This window comes from Micropterus salmoides, unplaced genomic scaffold, assembly GCF_014851395.1.
Source record: "Micropterus salmoides isolate LMB-PRFRI ecotype aquatic unplaced genomic scaffold, ASM1485139v1 Ms_hic_scaffold_128, whole genome shotgun sequence".
Taxonomy (NCBI): Eukaryota; Metazoa; Chordata; class Actinopteri; order Centrarchiformes; family Centrarchidae; genus Micropterus; species Micropterus salmoides.
Window position 1 is genome coordinate 3,208 of NW_024040352.1, and position 19,264 is coordinate 22,471.

The 19,264-nt window shown below is 40.0% G+C and overlaps 2 protein-coding genes across 3 annotated transcripts; both read left to right on the forward strand.

Moving 5' to 3' along the window:
* Positions 1–1,470: 1,470 nt before the first annotated feature.
* LOC119900151 (CD209 antigen-like protein A) lies at positions 1,471–5,838 on the forward strand. Its single transcript, XM_038714908.1, has 4 exons — positions 1,471–1,605; positions 2,929–3,071; positions 3,699–3,808; positions 5,115–5,838. Exons 1-4 carry the CDS (start codon positions 1,524–1,526, stop codon positions 5,275–5,277), a joined length of 498 nt encoding a protein of 165 aa, XP_038570836.1. The 5' UTR covers positions 1,471–1,523; the 3' UTR covers positions 5,278–5,838.
* A 4,299-nt stretch (positions 5,839–10,137) lies between these two features.
* Positions 10,138–18,634, forward strand: LOC119900149 (C-type lectin domain family 4 member M-like). 2 transcript variants are annotated; one of them, XM_038714907.1, is made up of 6 exons: positions 10,138–10,296; positions 10,415–10,513; positions 11,274–11,411; positions 16,024–16,161; positions 17,580–17,719; positions 18,217–18,634. In XM_038714907.1, exons 1-6 carry the CDS (start codon positions 10,227–10,229, stop codon positions 18,328–18,330), a joined length of 699 nt encoding a protein of 232 aa, XP_038570835.1. In that variant the 5' UTR covers positions 10,138–10,226; the 3' UTR covers positions 18,331–18,634. The 2 variants fall into 2 exon arrangements, 1 of the variants encoding a protein (XP_038570835.1); XR_005444010.1 differs by lacking the exons at positions 10,138–10,296; positions 10,415–10,513; positions 11,274–11,411 and adding an exon at positions 15,650–15,819 and having other exon boundaries at positions 18,217–18,383.
* The last annotated feature ends 630 nt before the right edge of the window (positions 18,635–19,264 follow it).

Consider the following 19,264-nt stretch of genomic DNA (forward strand, 5'->3'; position numbering starts at 1 on the left):
ACAGTTTGGCCTTCCTGGACTGCGCTGTACACATTGAAGAGGACAGGAGCCTGCAGATTGGTGTTTACAGAAAACCCACACACAGACCAATACCTACTCTTCGATTCACACCACCCACTGGAGCACAAGCTAGGGGTCATGAGAACACTGCACCACAGAGTGAAAACATACCAACAAGCGCCCAAGCCAGAGAGAAGGAACAGGACCACCTGAAGGGGGCACTTACAGCCTGTGGATACCCTAAATGGACCTTTGTGAAGACAGCCACAAAATCCAAGAAGAACAAAACTACAGGGGAGGAGGAAAAGAAGGTCAAACGCAACAACATTGTGATTCCATATGTGTCTGGAGTATCAGAGAAACTCAGGAGGATTTTTAACAAACATAACATCCCTGTGTTTTTTAAACCCAAGAACACACTAAGACAGTATCTTCAACCAAGTCCAGTTGCCCTTCATTTTAACCCTCGTTGGACACTAAGACAGATGGGTACACCCAAAGACCGCACACCCAAACACAAGAAAAGCAATCTAGTGTATGCGGTCCAATGCAGTGAGGAATGCACAGACCTGTATATTGGGAGACTAAACAACCACTACACAAACGCATGGCTCAACACAGAAGGGCCAACTCCTCAGGTCAAGACTCTGCTGTCTACTTACATCTGAAGGACAGAGGACACTCGTTTGAGGACCACCAGGTGCACATTTTAGACAGAGAAGATGGATGGTTTGAAAGAGGTGTCAAGGAAGCCATCTACACCAGGGTTGAGAAGCCGTCATTGAACAGGGGAGGGGGTCTACGCCACCACTTATCCCCCACTTACAATGCTGTCCTTTCATCACTTCCCAGGAAACTCAACAAACGTAACCTATTGGCCTCAGGTGAAGATACCAACGATGGTCGTTCAGTCTTGGCCTCAGGTGAAGATACCAACGATGGTCGTTCAGTCTTGGCCACAGGTAGTCTCAACGACTGTAACGACTGTCGTCACAGCAACAAGGAACACTAACGAACCAGCGTATCGATGACCCGAGATAACGACCCCACTGAGGTTAAATAGCTGAGTTTCCCTGCCAGTCAGTCAGAACTGAAGAAGTCCTTTGGATAAGGGACGAAACGTCTTCCAGTAGCTTCAACCAAGTCCAGTTGCCCTTCATTTTAACCTTCGTTGTATAATGAGGTAGTAACATAGAAAAGTCCAGTTAAGAATACAATTGTTATTGTTAATAAAACAAATACAAATATAGAGTAGGAGATTCGCAGTGATGTAGTAGTAAATTCAAACAGGCACTTTAGTCATTTTAAAATAATCCAAAACAAAAAACAGATTTCTACCAAACCACCTTCTAGTCTACCACGCATGAACCTCTTAGGATGCTGTTTCTAATTATTTGGTACCTGATTCTGAGATCTTTTACTGAACTTAAAAAAATGTCTCTTGGTTTATTTTATGACATTTAGCTGCAGATCTCTCAGCCATCAAAGCCAACCTGACTGAGCGTCTCCAGGCCAGCGTCAACATGTCATCTAGTCTGACTCAAGAGAGAGATCTGCTGAACATCAGCCTTGTTGAAATGACTAGAGACTTGAACAAGCTTCAGAGTGAGTCCATGCATGTGGTATTTAGATTTACTTGGTGTGTATCTTCAAACATTTACTCAGAAATTCAAATAGTACAAAACCCTGCACTGTGATATGATCTTTTGAATTAGCTAAGTAGGTAAAACATTTTATAAATCAAAAATAAATGTATGATAACAATGCATGACTATGGACTGCTGGCCAAAGTGTGTCCGCTATCGTTCACTGAAATAACTGAAGAGCTGAACAGCATGAGGAAGTGTGGCAACTGCAGACGATATGCATGGCAATGTGTAATCTCAGTTCTGTTATATGTATCTATAATTAACAGGTATTTTGCAAAATCTGTGAAACATGATAGATCCTAGTGACAGCAAACATTTTTACTGCAGGTTAAGTACAGATATAATTAATGATACATTGGTGCAGCACTTTCTGCTGTTACCACCAGTTTAACACAGTGAAACTAAAAGACTAAAGACCTTAGTCTTACTTGCATCTAATTTACAGACAGTATAGTTTTGTTCCAGTCTTTAACACAATTTTTGTACCAATCTTCATCTATCTGTTCTGTCCAAATGCAACAAATTATTTTAACGTATCTTGAAAGTTAAAATAACATTGCATGAGAACGGACATCCCGTCAGTCATGATCTGGTTGCAGGAAGGTAGTGTTAAGAACAGAGAAATCAATTTAGTTTACTTTGAACTTTAGGAGTAACCCAATGGATTGGAGTGAGATGAGCAAAATTGAAGACCAGAGAGATGCATGGCAGGCAGAGTGAGATCACAGGTGAGTGTAGAACCTGAACACAGGAAGGAGCAAGGTTAGATTTAAAAAAACAAACAACAAAAACACTAAGAATGACAGACCTGTCCATAGCAATAGCACCACATTTGCAAACTGAACAACCTGGCAAAGACTGGAGTGAAAAGCTAGGGTAGATACACTGCAGAGTCTCGAGTAGTGGATGAGTCACAGGTGCGCAGGAGGTTGTGCCGCAGGAACCAAGCAGGCAAGCAAAGACTGTATGGAGGGTCTTGCCCCTCCCCCTCCCACTATGTGTGAGAGAAACAAAGTGAGAAAGCGACTGTTAGGAGAGACAGAAAGAGATTCATCTTCGTTTTCTAATTACATTTGCAGTATTTGCAGCACCATTAAGCCATGATGAATAATAACTATGTGAATGTATAAATTGAAGCCACCTTCATGCTGGAAATGTATACAGGTGAAACAATATGCTAATTTTTTGAGTTTCACCTGTACATGATTTTTTACATCCAGACTGTATCTTTGGCACTTAACTATTGTCTGATTATTTTAAGTTTCATCGTTTCTTACAGAACCATCTTGTCCTGTTGGATGGAGGATGTTCAGTTGCGCCTGTTATTTCCTCTCTAATGAGTCTGGTTCCTGGGAAAAGGGTAGAGAGGACTGTAAAACCAGAGGAGCAGATCTGGTGGTCATAAACAGCTCTGAAGAACAGGTGCAGTGTTTCTGAAATATTTTACACAAATGAGTGTTCATAACTTCCTAACATCAGCATGCTAATACGCTTATGATAATAATACTGGAATGTTGCTGTTTAGCATCTATAATCTTCACCATGTTCACTGTGTTGGTTTAACATGTTAGCATGATAACATTTGCTAATTAGCACTGAACACAAAGTAAAACCGAGGCTGATGGGAATGTCATTAGTTTTCCAGGTATTTGGTAATAAATCAAAATATTGAACAAACAGTTTTTTGACCTGAAGATAGATAAAAAGTCGTTATCAAAGTTATTACAATTCATCCGTGATCTAGTTGTTGAGATATCAGATATCAGTATATAGCCTAATTAAAAGTCAACCTCATGGTGACAGGAAATGTCAACAGCATACACTATCTGGGCACCATAGATATCTGTACCAAATATTGTGCCAATCTATGCAGTGTTGAGATATATCCCAGCACGCGGGTGGCACCAGAGGAAAATCATTGTACTTTAATGAATCAGTAAAGTTCAGTTCATGATGTCTACATTTAATCTTGAATACAGTATATTCTAATATAATATTATTTAAACTAACATATAAATGCTGTGACTTTCTGTTGTGTTTATTGAACAGAAGTTCCTCTCTAACTTCACCAAGGAAGAAATTATGGCTTGGATTGGTTTGACTGATCGTATCAAGGAGGGGACCTGGATGTGGATTAATGGAGCTCCTCTGTCTCTACAGTAAGGCAGATACCTTGGTTGAATATAAACAAAATTGCAAATAAAATACTGTTATTAGTCTATGATTAGAATGTATTTGTTTTAGGAGTGCCTCGGTAATCATCAGAAATAACAGAGCTTACAACAAACATTTCAAAATGGTATCAGTATAGTCACAGCAGTTGACTTGAAATTAATCGGCTGGACCACACTCACGATATACCGTTTATATGATGCAATCAAACAACTATACCACTTTTTGTGAAATATATCTTACCCAGAAATACCACTAGATGGTGCTATGGTTCTTTTAATCATGGTCAACTTTCATCTTCAACCAAGAGGAAGTGATGTTTATAAATTTAGATTTTTAAGAGAATGTTTCTAGAGCTGTCACTAAACAGATGTATTGTTATTTCCTTCTTACCATACAGGCTGGCACACATCGTCACATACAAATGTACATTTAGTTTCTAGTTTATTTGTGTACAAATATTAAAAACTACAAATGTTGGTCCAGCAGTTTACTTTGAAGAAGAGGAACTCAAAATAATAAGAAACATCATAATGTATGTATGTTTTTAAAATCATGGAAACGTTCATATATTCTAGATTCATTACACATGAGATATTTCACTTCATGTGTAATGAAGTTAAATATTCAAAGCCTTTGTTTGGTTTTAATCTTGATGATTATGGCTTACAGCTCATGGAAATCAAAAATCTAGTATTTCAAAATATTAGAATTTTAGAATACGGACATTATGATACAGAAATTTCAACCTGCCTTTAATCTCTTAGTCTGGTTAAGTAGAACTACTGTATACATGTTTTTTGTTTTTTTGAGATGCACCTGTAAACAGCCTGAACATCAAGCAGACACAGATGAACATTCATTTGGAGTTGTTTCCACCTATTGAATTTTAAGTGTAATGTTGAATTAAATTGCACTTAAACTGAGCTAAATGTTCTATGTTCACCAGCTAGTCACTGACCTTGTCTGAATGCTGTTGGGTGCTGGGCAGATAACGTACAATGGGTTTATCAGAGCTTTTTGCTGGAAACAGCTGCCTGCAGTGGCTGAAAATGATGCTTATGAGAGTGCAGTTGTGGGCTAAAATCAATGAGCTAAACCTTGCTAAAACAATCTGAGGACAACTCCCGTTTGTCAAAAAAAAAGAAATGAATGCAATTTAAAATACACCAGTACTCACCTCACCAACACACTGCCCCAAACTGTTTTAGGTCTTGGTGGCATTTCCTGGTGAATAGCAGGAATAACAGACTGTGTTCATGTAAAACAATGTCATTATTGTTGTGTTTGTAGACCTTTTCTGTATTGGCGGAGTGGGCAACCTGATAACAATGGAGGACATCCTTCTCTTGGGGAAGAGGACTGTGCCCACATCATATATGGAGGGGAGGGAAACAACTGGAATGATTTGTCATGTGAAACCAATATGAGATGGATCTGTGAGAAAATGGTTTAGCATTGGTGCATTATTGTGTGTTTGCTGCTTCTACTGCTTCTATATTATATTTAAACATAATTCCTTTGCACAAGTGTGTAAGGTTTCATACAATTTTACTCACAGGGGGCACTACAGTAACATTAATGATATTTCTACAATTCTGGGAATTTGGTGCACAAGTTCACCATAAGCATGTGCACAACAAAGAAGCTGGACATCTTGTGGCCAGTTAAAAAATACTTTGTGTTTTGGTGAATAACTCCTGAACTGTGAGGCAAAGACAAAGCAAGAGATTCTCAAAGGTGTACCTGTGTCCCTTGTACTTAGTGTGAAAATGCACAACTGTATATGTTTTGACAAATTACAGAACTTTGATTAATGTACACATCAATCACCAGAAGCAGCTGCAGAAGATGAAGCAACCACATGCATTTTCTTCTAGGAATGAAAATATTCTAGTTTGGAGATTAAAAGTTTGTAAATTGTTTTTATTGTAAAGTAGAAATAATGAAAGACATTTGGAATGACATTTACCTACAAATTATGGCTCAGAGGATAATAAAGACAATGATTTATAAAGATTGTGGTGAATATTTAAGAACATTTTGATATTTTATGACCTTGTAACTGATTATTTATTCCCATCTTAAATGTGCAATTGTACTACTGCCTGCCTTGGCCAGGACACTCTTGGAAAAAGTTTTTCTGGTTTTTTTAAGTAGCCCATTAAAATATTCCAGCAAATGCAGTGAAGAAGTTCATTTAGTTGAAGTTGATTTATTTTCATTCATAAAAATGTCTCAAAACATCCCACTACTTATTAGCCTTCTTATAAACGCCAACAGGGTTTATAAACTGCAGCTTGGAAAAGATAACTGTGTCACGCAAAACCCTCGCATTCTAGCAGCAACCTCTGAGGACCAGTCCAGTCAACACACGTATGGGCGCACATCATTTTTAAACAAGACAGTAATTAGGCTAGCTGTCTTTCAATCAAGATTTAGTCTGTGCTAATGCAAGTTTTCAGCGCCTCTGATAAAGTGCAGCTCACAGCCGCTTCAGGTGGAGCAGAGAGGACAGACACAGAGCTACAGCTGTATCATCTTATTCTCCCGCTAATAGTAGTAGTATAGTACAAATGTATGTCAGGGGCAGGAAACAGGGCCAATGAGACCCCCACCACCATCAAAATCCTCACCCGCCTGCGTGCTTGTATTGTATTGTGTTGGATATATTTAATGGTTCGTGAAGTGTGGTATGGTGGAGTGGAAATAAGGAGCAGTTAAAATTGGGGGGTGGTTGAGACAGGGGCACTCCAAAGCTGGCAGGCAGTGGAGCCTCCCAACGTGCCCCTCCCACCCATAGATATCCATAATAAAGGCTCTATCGTCATCACTGGCGGCCATCTTGTCACAGGCAAGCTTTTTGGCGGGCTTAAGGTGGCTGGAATAACAACCCTAATGCCTGAAAGCCAATTTTGCCTATAACCAATAGTGCCAATAGTCAAAATCTGGGGGAAAACAATCTCACAATAGTCGAAATAGAGAAATGTTCCCTTAATTTCCCCATGATTATTATTATCAGTTATGAAATTATTATACTAACTCAAATTTCAGGATTTGTTGTGCGACGGGCTCTGAAGAAGCTGTCCTGTGATATCTGCCGTGCCAGCCTGGTGACAGACGCTGCATCAAGAACCAGAGCTACCACCTGCTGACTTTAAAAAACAATGGAGGTCTAGTGATTCCATCAGAAGGCACAGTGAGGGTCGTCAGGGCAGCAGCGTGGGTCATTCGTCAGACATCAAGTACCAGACGATCACAGCCCATCAAAATGCTAGAGGTCGTGTACATTGTACAGAAGAAGATAGGGTCAGAGGATGTGTTTGTGCTTGGGGAGCACATCAGCGAAACGCAGTATGGCATAGACAGCCACCACCATACGTTAACAGAGTATGGTTTTAAGCTAAGGCTGTACCACATCGCTAAAATGATTAACCTTAGCTTACAGAGCAACAACATGTGACACAAGCTCAATAAAACCGTCCTTTTCAAAGGGCATTAGCCCAAGCTATGTTTTTTTGGTCATTTTTTTAATCTTCCATGTGTATACCTCGACAGTAGTGTAGTTCTCTCTACAGGGTGGGGATTTCAACATGCAACATTTATGTATATTTGTAAAGGGGAATCTTGTACCTATTTTTTTATTGCAAATAAATGTCACTTTTATAATAGTTTAAAAATAGAGACTTTTGTGTAATTATTATATATCAGAACCCCTGACATACAATCTAAATAGTCTACATGAAACTTCGGAGTGTTACCTTTCATTTGAGACCAGGATTATGCTACACCAAGAGCTTGCCACACAGTAAGCCTTTTTTGTCAGTATGCATTTTGGGTAACCAAAAATCCTATGGGGATATTCCATAGGGCATTTTACAAAACGCGTGAGCATACCTTGGCAAATAATGGTCTAAAGTACTCATATTTCATTCTATATTGATCTGCCTTTGCACACAGCTTCACAAGACCTGGTGCTAGGGCTCAGTTGTGTTTCTAAAGTCAAGTGACCTAGAGGGCTGAAATGTGGTCAGTTCAGAGATGCTTGTTATCCGGCAGAAAGAAAAAACAATATTCTAGCCTCTATAACTCTGTAGTCCAGTACTTCACACAATTATTCTGATTGTTTCCTAAGAAACGACATGGTCTCAGCTTTCTAAAGAGGTCAGGAATTTCATGGTATGCAAAAATAGGTGGGAACAGTGATCTCTGAAGTAGGCACAGTGCAATGTCGGGGAGAAAAGCCTAGAAAATGGCCCAACCCTGAAGAAGTTAAAATAATCATGTAATTCAAATTATTTTATATAATAGTAATATTCATATTATAAAAGTGTGTGTATATATATATTTATATTAATTAGAGCTGTGTAACGGTTAAGAACTTTTTCAAGACCATTTCAACATATTTTAAGATTGCAGCACCACTTTGAGCTGTAACTGGTTAAGTCAGCAACACACCTTTAAAAGTGGCATTGTAGAGTTTTTTTAAAGGAATTTAAATACAGTATATTTATAACATTTTATTGTGTAGGTGACCAACTTTCTCAGTTGTCTATAACAAATGTTTACGTGTGTAAACACGGTTTCATGAATGAAAGTGAACTTGTAACCATGTGACTATAACCCTCGAATCAGGAGCATTATACCACATTAACAACACCCACTGCCCACTATATGAATGTTGCACACCCACACACTCTCCCTCTTTCTATCGACTAGGAAGGGATCCATGGGACAACCCTTCACCGCCTTCACTGACAATGAATAGTTACAGTTTCACTTTCATTCATAAAACTGTGTTTACATACGTAAACATTCGTTTTATTTCATTCAGTGAACCTGTAACCAAATTAGTATACCTAATTATTATTATTAAAAACGAGGAGAGGAAGGTGGCCCCAACTAACAGTCAAAAGGCCATATCGAGAAAGGAGTGAACCTTAGCTCAGTAAACAGCAGAACACAAGCCATTGAGTTCAAGCTATTATTGTGAACGACTTGAAGTCGTGAACAAAATATGTCCCTCCAGGTTTAATATAACACAACAACCATAAACAAAAGAGGGCCCGGACAGGTGGAGTTAAGGTGTAACGCCCGCCTGGAAAGAGGAGATAAGGTGGAGCTTAAGGTGAATATAAGGTGATGTTTGCTGACCACCAGTTCAGTTTCATCCTGAGACCTGCAGGGATGTTGCTTGGGATTATCTGTCCTTTATTGGAATAAACTCTTTTGCACCGACTCTTGACCGTCTCCAGTGAAGTCTTTGACTACGCAGTTTTTAACTAAAGAAGAAAGCTAATAGAGTAATTTTATTGAGTTTAATAAGTTAGTTAGGGTAGGGACCAGGTCTTGCACTGGCCCGGCCGGTCCTTATTTCCGACCCGACACTTGGACAAATAAACACCTAGACCTAGACTTTGCTCGCAACTACGCCGTTTTCTCGAGGGAGGAACTCAGAGTAAACTGCTTTTATTTATTTTAGCTAAGTGTGGTTTCTGCTCTGCTCCAACCTCGATTTAAAAGAACCTGTGTGTGTGTGTGTGTGTGTGTGTGTGTGTGTGTGTGTGTGTGTGTGTGTGTGTGTGTGCATGTGAGAGTCCTAGGGCTCAAAGTACCCCCCAGGTGGCGTTATCGGCATTTCTTTTTATATACATTTTACTTACAGCTTCTAATTGAGAATTTTTTTGTGGACACCGGACACGCGCATTGCACACGAGACTCTGGAACAGACCTCTGCCTGAGGATCTCAAGGTACGTGCTGATGCGTATGGGACTAAAACGTCAGATATACCAGGGGGAGAGGCGATGAAGGGCTTTAATAGTAATCAATACAATTTTAAAGTCTATTCTAAAACATACTGGGAGCCAGTGTAATGAAGCTAAAACAGGAGTGATGTGATCATATTTCTTTGTTCTGGTTAAAAGCCTGGCAGGTAAGGTCTGGACAGTCTGGAGTCAATCAATAGATTTTTGGGTCAACCAAGTAAAAAGCTGTTGCAGTAGGTGTGATGAGATAAATGCGCATAAAATGGTCTCAGTGTCAAATTAACATTGATCAAAACTTGCTCAAAATGTAAATTACTGTCAAACCAGACTCCCAGATTTTTAGCTTTATTAAGGATTAATAGGTAACAAGTAATTTATTAGATAAGATTTAATTTCTGAGTAACTTGCCCATCACTGTTTAGTTATGTTTATGTCCTTAGGTGAGCAATGTATGTAAGGTGGGGTTAATAATGTTGCTATATGGGAGTATCAGGAGGCTTGTCATACAAGCTTATTTCAGCAGCTCTGAAACTTGTGACTTCCTGAGAATTTAACCAATGAGAAGTTGAAACCAAACAGATTGGAATCAGTTTTATGTGCTGTAGTCTGTGCGGCAGATAGTTGGCCACCTAATGAGCGATGGAAGAAATCTATGCTAATGTTGAACACACCAAACCTGTCGACCCAAGACCTTCAACAAATCGGAAAGGTAAGAATGTTCAGTTAGACAGAGAAGCTGAAGACTGAGCTTGCACAGATGTATATTATAATCCCTTGTATGATCAGTGTTGTACCATTGACTGTAGTCACTGGTCTTCTGTGTGCAGATCCTAGTTGTTCAAAGAGAAGATTTTATGGAGCTGTTTTCTGTCTGGGGGTGCTGAGTGTTTTCCTGCTAGCCGGGCTCATCGGCCTTGGTGTCCGCTGTGAGTCTGAATCACATTCTGTTCTGTCCTTATGCTCTTAGTATCTCCTGTATTGAGTTTGGAGTTGTTTTCTGACTTTTCCTAATTGTCCTGTTTGTTTGAAACTCAAAGCAGCTTTTTACAAAAGGTTTAACACATAGGCCTACAAAACACAACATTTTCATATTTTGTGAATGTATAATTTAACCAGGAAGGTAAATATTTACTTTCAAGCAGGTCATGCAGCAAATATGTGTAAGCCTAAAATCCCCTGACTCCCGCTGGGAATCCACTCTGAGTAGGTTGAACTCCCTTCGTAGTACAGGCCAAAGGTCCTACTTAAAGTATCATTATTTAAAGAACCATTCAGACATGGTATCTGTTAAATTGCTGGTTTAACAGGCACAATCAGATTAATGAGACATAACAAACAGTATGAAACGACACAAGAAGCATGACAAAACACAGACAAGCTTCACCACAAGAAACAGGGCAGCAGGTAGGGAACACTACATATACTGTATGAGTAAGTAAAATACAAATGAAGTCCGGTTAAGAACACAACAAATATAGAGTAGGAGATTCACAGTAATGTAGTACTAAATCCAAACAGGCATTTGTCATTTTAAAATAATCCAAAACAAAAACCAGATTTCTTCCAAACCACCTTCTAGTCTACCACACATGAACCTCATAGGATGCTGTTTCTAATTATTTGGTACTGATTCTGAGATCTTTTAATAAACTTAAAGTTTCTCTCGTTTTATTTGATGACATTTAGCTGCAGATCTCTCGGCTATCAAAGCCAACCTGACTGAGCGTCTCCAGAACAGTGATATCAAGTTGTCTTTTCTGACTGAAGAAAGAGACCTGCTGAACGCCAGCCTGGTTGAAATAACTGAAGAGCTGAACAGCATGAGTAAGTATGGGGACTGCAGACCATGGCCCTCATTTATGAAAAGTGCTTACACCAAATTTCCAGCGTACACCCGGCCTACACCCAAAACCACGGTGACTTTGAGATTTATCAATATGGACGTTGGCGTACGGCACGCTCAAATCCTACGCCCGTTTAGGAGGTGGAGGTCAAAACTTGCATAGATGTAAGTTTTGATTTAGTGCGGAAATGCGCAGAAAAACAATTCCTAACACCACAAAACGCACTGACAAACTAAAAGATATGATATATTATGACCCACTGTAACAGAAACAACGTTTGAAACATTATTTTTGGTGTTTATATTTGAGCAACACGGACTTTATACAGCCTATATAATATTTGAGCAGTCAAAACATGCTTTGATTTGTATTTGGACTATTTTATCGTAGCTTTAGGTGCCTTTTATTTGGGTTTGCTTTTAATACGATTTGTACCTTCAAATGAAAAGGCTATGAGCAAAAAATGTTGTAAGGTAAATAAATACTGCATACAAACAACGAAGAGCATAAGCAGATGGCTTGAAGCACTGAGACTGGCTGCCGAAATGGACACCCCCACCAGGCTGGCACAGACATGTCGCGCACAAAGCCCTGCATTTATTATAAGTTTATATTATGACAGCAACAGCGAGCACCGACACCCCCGCTAAAGGCCCCGCGTCCCCGGACTCTGGTGCACGCTGATCCCGGCTCATGTGTGAGTCCTGGGTCAGTGCGTAAAGCCCAGTCCCGGAGGTGATGGAGCAGCTTTTTATCAGAGCAACATACTTTCATTTGGAGCTTATTTGGGACTTAACTTTGATGGGTGTTTTAGCAGTGCTAAATCTATCTGTTGGAGCACCACAAGTAGCCAATTTATAATTCTAGGAACAGACAAAAACTTCTAGTTTGCACGGAAGGCGCTCCACAAACAGGTGGTACAGACGTGGTGCAGCTCATCATTGTGTTTGGACAATGTTTCACTTTGAACCACTCACCGCGGGTGGTCAGATCCAAGTCCGTGGGCGTCCAGACCCGTGTCCGTGCGTAATAGTCCCACGACAGCGCAGAGCACTGTTTCCCAAAGCCACAAAACATTATGAAGGATTGCTTTGCACGCTGGGGGTACACGGCCCCGTATCTGTCCGTATGTCCTCCGTTCATCAAAGTAAACGCTCAGCGAGAGGCTCTTGGCCCGTGCCCTGCTCCTCCGGGATGAGCGCATCCTCCTCTGGGGCTGACAGCGCGCACTGGTCCGCTCCAGCGAGTCTGACAGCGCGCGGTGGTCCCCCTGACTCCAGCACTGGCTCTCGGGCTTATGGCTCATCTGAATGCTCGTTTCCAGTTTTAAGCGCGTTGAACATTTTGTGGAAAATGTGTCCAGTTTAAATCATCGAATAAGAAAGTATTAAATTGTTTCCAAAAGAAAAATCTCGTAATATTAAAATGCACAATATTTTTGAACATTTATGCCGGGGATGGGCTCTAGTAGTGAAACTAAACATATAATCTTTCTTTAAATCTGTCAAACAACATATTATTTTGTTTTTTAAGTTTAAATTTGTGGATTTCCTGCTCCAACCCATGTATTTCTTGCCGTATTCCGTCAGTCCCTGCCGTGAAGTCGTGGGTGCGGCCTCCTGAAGCTTGAATAATTGGGGGCGTTTCATTCAAATTACGCACGTTTTAAGCCGCCGCATTTATCAACACCAGGTGGTGCTTACACCTTAAGTGCGAGGGTACACTCTCATCGATAAATCAGGCGCTGAGAACAGTGTAAGCATAATCTCGCGCACAAAAATAGGCCCGTTTCTACGGAAGATTGATAAATGACGGCCAAAGTGTGTGGCCATGTGTAATCACAGTTCTGCAAAATATATCTACACTTAACAGGCATGTCGCCACATATGTGAAACATGATAGACCCTATTTACAGCAAATATTTGACATGCAGGTAAAGTACAGATCTAATTAATGACACATAGGTACAGTATTTTCTGCTGTTACCACCAGTTTAACACAGTGACACTAAAAAGCTAAAGGCTGATGTGGTAGTGGGTAGGGTTAGCCTCCTTTGTGTTGCTGCGATGTAGCAAACTGTGGCATATCATACGGATGAAGGGTAACTTTAGCATCAAACAATTACACTTTGTTTCGCTGCCTGAAAGCGTCCGCAATGATGCACTGATGAGAACGCGTTGCAGAAGCACAACATGTAAAGGATGCTCTGGCTCCCTGAATAGTTGCAAGGACACTTGGGGGAAGCCCAGAGGCAGACAGATTTAACCTCTCATAGGGATGGAATATCTCCCCCTGCGACAGGAGGTCCAGTGTTTCCCAGGCCAGTGAGGCAATCACATTGCGAAGGATGTTACACTGGTACATTGTTATTTATAAAGCTACTTCAGGTCTTTTGCCTTCTTATATCTGTTTAAAGTGTGTTCAAAGTACATATCATTTAAGATCTATGATGGACTACTTTGTAAGGTACCAAGAATGAGGACAGAAGCAGGAAAGAGGAGTCTGTCTTACTATGTCCCTTCGTCCTGGAATGAATTTCCTTAGCTGCTTTTAAAAAACGAATATCTGACATTCTGACAGACATATGCACTTGTTTTTAATTAACGGTAGGTAGATCTCTACATTTAGTCTTTCTAATTATGTTTGTTTTACATATTTTAAACTCATTGTAATTTTGTCTATGTAAATATCTTGTAAACTTTGTGTAAATTTTACTGCCAGACAGAAAGTAGCGCTCGTCTTTTCGTCTGCACGTAGCTGTCCTTTGAAGCTGTCCTTCAAAAACATGTTAGAGTAGGTTCTCCAGTCAGTGCCGTTTGACCTGCATTCATTCTGAAGTTGGTCCCCAGGCGCTGTGTCTGCCCACTGCTCCCTTCAGGGATGGGTTAAATGCAGAGGAAGAATTTCGCTACATGTGTGTCTATTTGACAAATAAAGTACCTTACCTTTTAAGAAGGAGCAGAGGATGCTAGTTAAGCGCTACCCAAGCTGCACCATGTGCTGGTTAAAATCATTGACATTAGTTACGCATTTATTTATCATGTGTAAAGTTTAGTTGCAGCAGTCACTCATTCAACAGGTGTCTGTCTGTGGCGAACAGGGAGTACCACATGTCTCCATTGTGTGCACCGCACATATGGTCCGGAGCTGCACTGATGGCTGCTATCGCTATATGCTGGAATGAGCGGAGTTTGACTTCGTTAGCTGCCTGAACTAACGCTATGCTTGCATGTATATGTGCTTATGCTCCGTTCAAAGCCCTTTCTGACATGACAATGCCAATATTAACGGTTAAGCAAGGGAAGCTGTTAAGGCACTTACTAAGACATTTCATACACTTAAATCACAAATAAATAAATAAATTACATAGGGGATTAGGGGACCTGTGCCCCACTAGAGCTATATGTCTAGCAACCCCCCTGGTTACGATTCATTCTTTCAACCACTTTTTTTTTTCAATTATTATTTTTGTTAAGTTGCGGAGGTAATTTGGAACAATGTTTAGAACACTTTTGAGTGCTACAAATACATTAATCTTATTTTTGAAGTGATGAGAAGTTATTAAAAGTGAAGTGGAACGACCACTTATTCAGTGCCCGAGTCTTTTAATGTAGAAAAGGCGACACACAGCCGAGCTTAAAGAATAAGGCTAATGTTTTCATAGACATCATAAGAACACAAAAAATCAACGCAAATATTATAGGCTATGCCTGTTCATTTAGCCATTCACACTGTCTGAGATTTGTTTGTCTTACTACATGTGTCTGCTGCAGCTGTGTTACTAACGGTCTATGTCTAACTGTCTATAGTTTACTCTTCGTTTGTAAAATATGCAGCTCTGCTGCCAGTAGACTTCAGGGCCGCCCGTAAGGGGGGAAAAAGGGGAAAGCTTTCTGGGGCCCAGCTGCTAGGAGGTCCCATGCAGTCCAGCACTCATGATGTTCATTATATAAGCAAAGATAATTTTATTTTGACCCAAAATACTCACTTTACTTATTAAACAAAAAAATACAAGTTATTGTTTCTTCTTCTTCTCTCCTGAAGATGGTATGAGGACTGTTTGTTGTACGCAACGTCAAACGGCAGACCATGTATGTGTTCATGTAGGAGATAGAGAGAGAGAGCACAGAATGCGTTGAGGGCCCATTTACTGGACCTTTTCAGGGGCCCAGTCATTTCTGTGGACGGGCTTGTTCAAGTTTGCGATTGGTCATCTGCTTGATAATCAGTTTTGTGTGACCGCTTATGCCGAATGCGATTGTTAGAGTTAGTGAAGCCGGATAAGAAAGATATCCTAGGTATGTTGAACTTGCTTCGGGATACAAGCCCCTGGTAAGGAACACTACATATACTGTATAAAGAGGAAATACCATACAAAAGAAGTCCAGGTAAGAACACAACAAATATAGAGTAGGAGATTGACAGTAATGTAGTAGTAAATCCAAACAGGCATTTTAGTCATTTTAAAATAATGAAATACAAAAAACAGATTTCTTTCAAACCATTTTCTAGCCTCACGCATGAACCTGCTGTTTCTAATTATCTTATATTAAACTTAAAAAATGTCTCTTGGTTTATTATATGACATTTAGCTGCAGATCTCTCAGCTATCAAAGCCAACCTGACTGAGTGTCTCCGGACCAGTGATATCAAGGTGTCTACCCTGACTGGAGAGAGAAACATGCTGAACAACAGCCTCATTAAAGTGACTGAAGAGCTGAACGGTCTGAGTAAGTGTGGCAACTGCAGACAATATGCGTAGCAATGTGTGATTTCAGATCTGCAAAGTGTATCTAAAATTAACAGGCATGTCACCACATATGTGAAACATGATATACCCTATTGACAGCAAACATTTTGACTGCAGGTAAAGTACAGATATAATTAATGATACATTTGTGCAGCATTTTCCGCTGTAACCACCAGTTTAACACAGTGAAACTACAAAGCTAAAGGGCTTAATATTACTTGCATTTAATTTACAGACAGTATAGTTTTGTTCCAGTCTTTAATACAATTTTTATACTAATCTTCATCTATTTGTTCTGTCCAGATGCAACAAATTATATATATCGTATCTTGAAAGAGTACTGACATCCCGTCAGTCATGACCTGATTGCAGGAGGGTAGTGTTAAGGACAGAGAGATCTACACAGTTTATTAAGTAATCCAATGGATTGGAAGTGAGATGTGCAAAATTGCAGACCAGAGAGATGCAAGGCAGGCACAGTGAGATCACAGGTGAATATGGAACCTGAACACAGGGAGACATAAGGTTAGATAAAATAAAAGACACAAGGAACGACAGACCTGTCTGTAGCACTAGTACCACATTTGTAAACTGAACAACCTGGCAAAGACTGGACTGAAAAGCCAGGGTAGATATACTGCAGAGGTTTGATTAGGTGCGCAGGAGGTTTGCCGCAGGAACCAAGCAGGTAAGCAAATGTTTGAAGAGTGAAGCTGACCAAAGACTGTAGAGGGTTCTGTGTTGGCCCCAAAATGACATCATGACCCTGTGACATCCCGTCGCACATGAGAGATGTAACTGTGTTGTTTAGATAAGAAGCTCTCGGGGAATCTAAAAAACTTATTAGGCCATTAGTGATGCTATGTTGGTGTTTGCCAGGTGAGCCTTGTAGGTAGGCTGATTACAAAACGTCAGAAAAACACAGGGAACGAGAGACCATGCTGGACCATGACAAGGAGGGCTTGTTAACAGTACCTGTAGTTTTGCATGTGAAATTTGCCAACACTTGTGAAACCTTGTAGTTGTCAAGACAGTTATTTGTGTATTTTAAAATCCCCTTCAAAGCCTCAAATGTGCCATGATCAAACCCTGTCATGTAGTGGTAGTTTCATACCTTAATTTGCCCTCAACAGTCTTGCCCCTCCCCCTCCCACTATGTGTGAGAGAGAAACAGAGAAAGCGACTGTTAGGAGAGACAGAAGAGATTCACCTATGTTTTCTAATTACATTTGCTGTATTTGCAACACCATTAAGCCATGATGAATAATAATTATGTTTTATTATGTATAAATTGGAAACCACCTTCATTCTGGATATGAATACATGTTTTTAACATCTATATTGTATCTTTGGCACTTAACTATTGTCAGATTTTTAACGTTTCATTGTTCCTTATAGAATCATGTCCTGCAGGATGGAGGATGTTCAGTTGCCCCTGTTATTTCCTCTCTAATGAGTCTGGTTCCTGGGAAAAGGGTAGAGAGGACTGTAAAACCAGAGGAGCAGATCTGGTGGTCATAAACAGCTCTGAAGAACAGGTGCAGTGTTTGTGAAAAATTTTACGCAAATAAATGTTCTTAGCTTCCTAACATCAGCATGCTTACAATATTAATGCCCACATGTTGATGTTTAGCATCTATAATCTTCACCATATTCACTGTGTTGGTTTAACATGTTAGCATGATAACAGTTGCTAATCAGCACTGAACACAAAGTAAAACTGAGGCTCATGGGAACGTTATTCATTTTCCAGGTATTTCGTAACAAGTCAAAGTATTGCTTAACTAAAACAGAGGGTCAGAGGGTCACCAAAGTCATTAGCATACATCCTACGGGCACCATAGATATATGAACAAAATTTGGTGCCTATCCATCAAGTAGATGCTGAGATATATCCAGCATGCTGGTGTCACTAAAGGAAAATCATTGTATTTCAGTAAGGTTCATTTCATGTTTAAATTTAACATCTTCTGCAGTATAATATTATTCAAACTCAATATAAATATTGTAACTTTCTGTTGTGTTTATTGAACAGATGTTCCTCTCTAACTTCACCAAGGAAGAAATTATGGCTTGGATTGGTTTGACTGATCGTGACAAGGAGGGGACCTGGATGTGGATTAATGGAGCTCCACTGTCTCTACAGTAAGGCAGCTTTACCTTGATTGAATATAAACAAAATTACATAGTAATTATAGTTTATTATTAGAATGTATTTGTTTTAGTGCATCTGTAATCATCAGAAATAACAGAACTTACAACAAATATTTCTTAGTGGAATCAGTATCACAACAGCTGACTTGAAATTAATCGGCTGGACCACACTCACGATATACATAGATGATGCAATCAAACAACTATACCACTTTTTGTGAAATATATCTTACCCAATAAAACCACCAGATGGTACTATGGTTTACCATGAAAACAAGGTATAATAAAAAGAATCACCATGTATATGTTTTGAAAATCATGGAAAAGTTAAAATGTTCCTTGATTTAATAAATTACTGAAATGTTCATATATTCTAGTTAAATATTTAGATACGTGTGCACTCCAGATTTAGCTGCTACTAGCTGACCGATTGCTTGTCACAAACAACGGCTCACTTTACCGCAGTTCTGTGTCTGTGCATGCCACAAACTGAAAACACTGTCAGTGTCCAAACAAAAAGGAAGGAAGACATGGCTGATAGAATTGTCCTCAAATAGAGTTGCTAATCACTTCAGTTCACTAAAGGAAGCCATCTCTTCTTACTGTGTGGGGAGCAAGGCTTGTTGATGTGTGAGTTTAGTGTCCACCTCCTTCGTCTGACTGATCCACCATCAGTCAGCTGACAGAGGGGATAAGTTCACCACTTGAGACACACCCCCTCCTTATTTGCATAAGGCAGTTATGCACAGTGTTGGGCAATAGCGTCGCGTTACTAGTTTAACTACAAATGGTGGTAGCGTCGCTATTTTCTGAAACAAATAGCACACACGACCTGTATGTGCAGCCGGCTTTAGTGCTTCCTGGTGATATCACGTACGGATCCTTGGGCGGATGCCTGCGACTTTGCTGCAGGGGAATAAAGACACGCG